The following is a 5,049-nucleotide window of genomic DNA, read 5'->3' as shown; positions in this document are numbered from 1 at the left end:
TGTTTATTTTAGGTTTCATATCACAAGCCTTTTTCAGAGACAAAACTGATTGTGCCCTCTGTGTCTCTAGGTACCAGCTATTTCCTAATTTGAACAGGCTGAAAAGAAATACTGTACCTTTCAGTAACATCCCATCAAGCTCACCACACGGTAGCTTTACACACTCTGCCCTATACCTTATAAAGGAAAAGCCACCACCAGAAGGCTAAATGAATGTACACATGCTAATATTGTAAATGGAGCAGCTAAACCTTGGCAATTTGCTTTGTGTGGATTTTTTTCTTCCCAGTAAATGTAGCACTTGAGCTCATGAAAACTCAGCTGTTCCAGCTTTAAATACATTTAACATCTCACTGCAAGACTGTATTTAATTCAAGAATCTAAAGATAAGCAAACCTGTTTCGCTGTGAGCACATTGTAGAGAAGTGAAAAGGGGAGTTTATTTTTAAAAAAGAAATCATAATACAGTGATGAAAGGGTTAAGAATGCAAGAATTCAGACATTCTGTGGAGGGTCTCTAAGAGGTCCATAAAAAAAGGAGCAAACAAATCCATACAACAGGAGACAGCAGGAGACAAAGTTTGTTTGATCCTTCCCCCCCATGCTTTTTTGCTGGACTGCTGCTAGGTTACTGCTGCTCCCTTCTGTCCTGAGTTGGCAGGGCAGTACAGGGGCATAGAGGGAACAAGTCACGACTCCTCATTGCCAGAATCATCATCATCATAACAGTCAGCATCCTCCTCCTCCTCATCTTCATCATCAATGTCATCATCATACAAGTCATCATAGAGCAAATCTGAACTGTTGTCATTGGAAGGCACTTTAGTTTTGATGCAGTACTCTGCCAGCGTAGTGGGGACCTTCACACCATCCTTCTCTGCCTCAGCCTTGGTAGCCAAAACCTGTTTCCTGTGGGGAGGAGGACACAGCGTGAGCAGGTCCATGTGCTTGCAGCAGCATGGCTCAACTCCCAACCCCTCCTGGCAGCTCAGAGTCAGGAGAGCTGATGTTTAGCTGAAGCACCACAAGCAACACTAGAATCAGATTTAGCTCCCCCAGCCTTGGGAGCATTCCAAGAATGTTTGCAGCACACATGCTCTCAGCAACATATGAAATCAGTTATTCTAGAGGACTCCACATTAGAGACCTGACAGAACTCAAAGCAAGTTTTATTATATTTGTTAAGAGAAGCAATGTTCAGGGATTTCCTAAAATTACTTATTGAGGTGGGTTCAGAGATGCCATCCATAGCTACCCTTCGCCTCTGATGGCTCTACCTCAGCATACTCAAAACTGCAATTTTCACAAGCATTTGGCAGCTCTGAGCTCCCACTGGAAGGTAAGAGCAGTCCGAGCACATGGCTGCACCCCAAGATGCAGCTGTAATCCCAGCACTGCCTGGGCAGGAAACAAGCATTCCCCATTATCCTAGGACAGGCTCTAGCAGCACTGCCTCCCAGCAACACTTGGGCTGTGAACTGTTGCTGGCCTGCATTGCCCCCCCAGCAGGGAGAAGAGCAGGTGGCAGCCTGTCCCTTCACCCCCACCTACCTGCTCAGCAGTCTGCCATACTTTGTTTATGGAGTACATCCAGCTCCACTGAAGCCAACAGAGCTGGAAAGGACTAAGATAACCTCCCAGCAAGGCTCTTTGCACAGCTTGGGCCAGCAACTGACTGCCCTGCATAGCTCCAACCAAGGGTATATATCCTGCACATCCAGCTAGCAGAATCAGCACAGATGTGGTCTTGCACCAGGCAAGCATGACAGTGGTCCCACTGCCGTATGGACTGCCCATCTGCCACTCCACAGCAACCCTGGCTCAAGTTCACATCATCTCCCTGCAGCACCTGATGAACCACAAACTTCTCAAAGGACAGTCAAGACTGAACAGTGAACAGAATTAGTAGGATGCAGTCAGTCTGAATCACATCCCAAGCAACACAAGCAGCACTCAAAGGCAAGCAGGAACTTTGACTGGTATTTACTAGCAGCCAATAGGTTTTGCAGAGCATCATGACAGATTAGTAAAAAAAAAAATTAAAAGATAGATCAGCCCAGTCCTCCTGCTCCAGAAGTTTGCATCACTTCTGTGTGCTGAGAATCCTAGAGGGACCAGAAGCATGAACTTGGAATAAGACTCTCAAATTCATTTCCAAAGGAGCAACCACAGCAAGAAGTTGGTTTCAGCAAATTCTGCAAGCAGCCTGTTTCATAGGATTCAAAGCAGGAGGCCAGTAGCACAGCATCACACATGACAAAACTTACCTTATAATTTCAGCATACTCCTTGTCTTTGCCTTTACTGTCCCTCCATTTCCTGAACATGACTGATGCATCCACATTGGCAGGGGGGAACGTGTTTGGCTCATTAAGCAAAGAGATTACACTCAGTAAGATAGTCCTGAAAAAGGTAACCACAACAGCACAGTAAGAGCTAATACATTAATGGATTCTGGATGCTGACAACTTATTTAGGTAATGCATCAGAAACTTGAAATCAAGACTTAAAGATAATTAGGGATAGCTAAGGATAATAGTTGAAGTGAGAGCAGATGTTTATGAGCTTCAGACCCTGGCCATCGGCATAGAGGACACAATACTGTATTGGGTTTGCATGGCAAGGTTTTGCTAGCGAGGAGGGTACAGGGGTAGCTTCTGTGAGAAGCTTCCCTTATGTCCGATAGAGCCAGTGCCAGCTGTCTCCAAAACAGACCTGCTGCTGGCCAAGGCCAAGCCCATCAGTGACAGTGGTAGCATCTCTGTGATAGCATTTTTGATAAAAAGGAAAACAAACAAAACAACCACCAAAAAACCTGTACAACTACAGACAGAGAGGAGTGAGAATATATGAAACAACTCTGCAGACACCAAGGTCAGTAAAGAAGGAGAGGGAGGAGGTGCTCCAGGCACTAGAGATTCCCCTGCAGCCTTTGGTAAAGACCATGGTGAATCAGGCTGTTCCCCTGCAGCCCACAGATGTTAACAGCGGAGCAGATATCCACCTGCAGCCTGTGGAGGATCCCACACTGGAGCAGGTGGATGCACCCAGAGAAGTCTGCGACCCCATGGGAAGCCTGTGCTGGAGCAGACTCCTGGAAGGACCCGTGAACCCATGGAGGAGCCCATGCTGGAACAGGTTTGCAGGCAGGACTTGTGACTCTGTGGGGGACCCACGCTGAAGCAGTTTGTGAAGAACTCACATTGGAGAAGTTTGTGGAAGACTGTCCCCTATGGGAGGGACCACACACTGGAGCAGGGGAAGAGTGTGAGGACGAAAGAGTAGCAGAAACAACATGTGATGAACTCACTGCAACCCCCATTCCCCTGCACTACTGGGGGGAGGAGGTTGAGAAAATTCAAGAGTAAAGTTAAGCCTGGGAAGAAAGGAGGGGAGACAGAAAGGTGTTTTAAGATTTGTTTTTATTTTCTCATTATCCTACTCTGATTTGATTAGTAATAAATTTAATTAATTTTCCCCAAGTTGAGTCTGTTTTGCCTGTGACCAATTGGCAAGTGATCTCTCCCAGTCCTTATCTCAACCCATAATCCTTTCATTATATTTTCTCTCCCTTATCCAGCTGAGGGGGAGTGATAAAGCAGCTTTAATGGGCACCTGGCATCCAGCCAGGGTCAACCCACCACAAATACAAACCTCAAAGACCTATTCTGACAACAGACTATCATGTCTTTGCGCATGCTTGTGATAGGGCAGCAGGCAAAGCTTGCATTAGACCAGAATTCAGCTTGTCCACACCACCCATGGATGGTGCAGGGTTGGAAACCTGCTTGGTGAGCCTGTTCCTCATGACATTCAGCCTCCCAACAGAAAGCCAGGCTCTTTGCCTACCCTGTGTAGGAAGGACAACTATGACTTTTCTTTACTGTGAGGGTGGTGAGACACTGGCACAGGTTGCCCAGGGAAGTTGTGGATGCCCCCTCCCTGGAAGTGTTCAAGGCCAGGCTGGACGGGGAGCAACCTGGTCTGGTGGGAAGTGTCCCTGCCCATGGCAGGGGGGTTGGACTGGATCATCTTTAAGGTCCCTTCCAACCTGAACTATTCTATGATTATATGATTCTATGACCCAAGGCCATCAAATGAGGCTGCACTGTCTTCCATGCTCCACAGCATTTTAAGAGATTGGAGCTGTGGCCAGGTCTCTCTCCTCAGCCCATGCACTACTAAAACTGCTGTAGTAGCACTCGAGTGCAGCAAGGGGAAGACAGTGCAGATGTTTTTCAATACCCAAGCAAGCCACTAAGGGCCCAGCAGGATTCAGCTGCTGGTACTCAGCAAACCCAGCATGAGCCAGTCATGTAACCCCTTACAGACAGACAGCCTTCACAGATTTTTAACAGCAGCGCACATGTGCTAGTTGCCCTGCTGGCATTTACCAGGGGCAAACACCACCTTCCTCACCCAGACCTTTCTCATGCATTTCCTACAACCCTTTGCACTTCAGAGACTCAGCCTTTTGCTGCTCACACAGTGCCACAACTAGCACAAAACTCAACAGCAAGTCACATCAGGCAGCTCTACATACCCGGCTACCTGGCTGTAGTTACCACCACAATACCTTCACATGCCTGAGGTGGTCCTAACGGCAACAGCTTTTGATTTAAACAGAATGGAAGAATAAGGGAAAAGGAATAAGTCTTGAAATACAGCAGTACATGGCAATTGATTTGCAGAACTTGATTAAAGGAGGCTACAGCCCGACCTGTACTTACATTGACTTAGGGGCACATTCAGACCAGCATGTACCGAGCACATCTACCAGATCATGTAACTGGGATACAATTCCTGGAAATGCTTGGTCATTTGGATACAGAGTTTCATGAAAGGCTTTGAAACTAAACACTCGTGCCTGGCCAGACCGTTCAGCACAGCTATCAGGAGAGTCTTATATAATTTACTTTCCAAATTATATAATTCAACAGAAAAAGAGAATAGCAGCTCTGGACAAAAACTGTCTGGTCAGACTGGAATGATGGGCAGAAGAGAGAATTCACCATGCCCCAAAACTGTGATAGTTACAAGAGAAAATTTT

At 46.7% G+C, this 5,049-nt stretch overlaps 1 protein-coding gene across 1 annotated transcript; it reads right to left on the bottom strand.

Moving 5' to 3' along the window:
- Positions 1-337: 337 nt before the first annotated feature.
- On the bottom strand, positions 338-3,176 carry LOC104540942 (ubiquitin-conjugating enzyme E2 R2-like; the record flags this gene model as incomplete). The annotated part of the gene is made up of 3 exons (XM_010184866.1): positions 338-909; positions 2,268-2,406; positions 3,155-3,176. Coding segments are annotated over 3 exons (381 nt in total), but the record flags the coding sequence as incomplete, so codon positions are not given.
- Positions 3,177-5,049: the final 1,873 nt, after the last annotated feature.

The sequence above is a fragment of the Mesitornis unicolor genome, unplaced genomic scaffold (assembly GCF_000695765.1).
Source record: "Mesitornis unicolor isolate BGI_N332 unplaced genomic scaffold, ASM69576v1 scaffold39295, whole genome shotgun sequence".
In the NCBI taxonomy this organism is placed as follows: domain Eukaryota; kingdom Metazoa; phylum Chordata; class Aves; order Mesitornithiformes; family Mesitornithidae; genus Mesitornis; species Mesitornis unicolor.
This window is presented reverse-complemented; position numbering and strand designations above follow the sequence as displayed.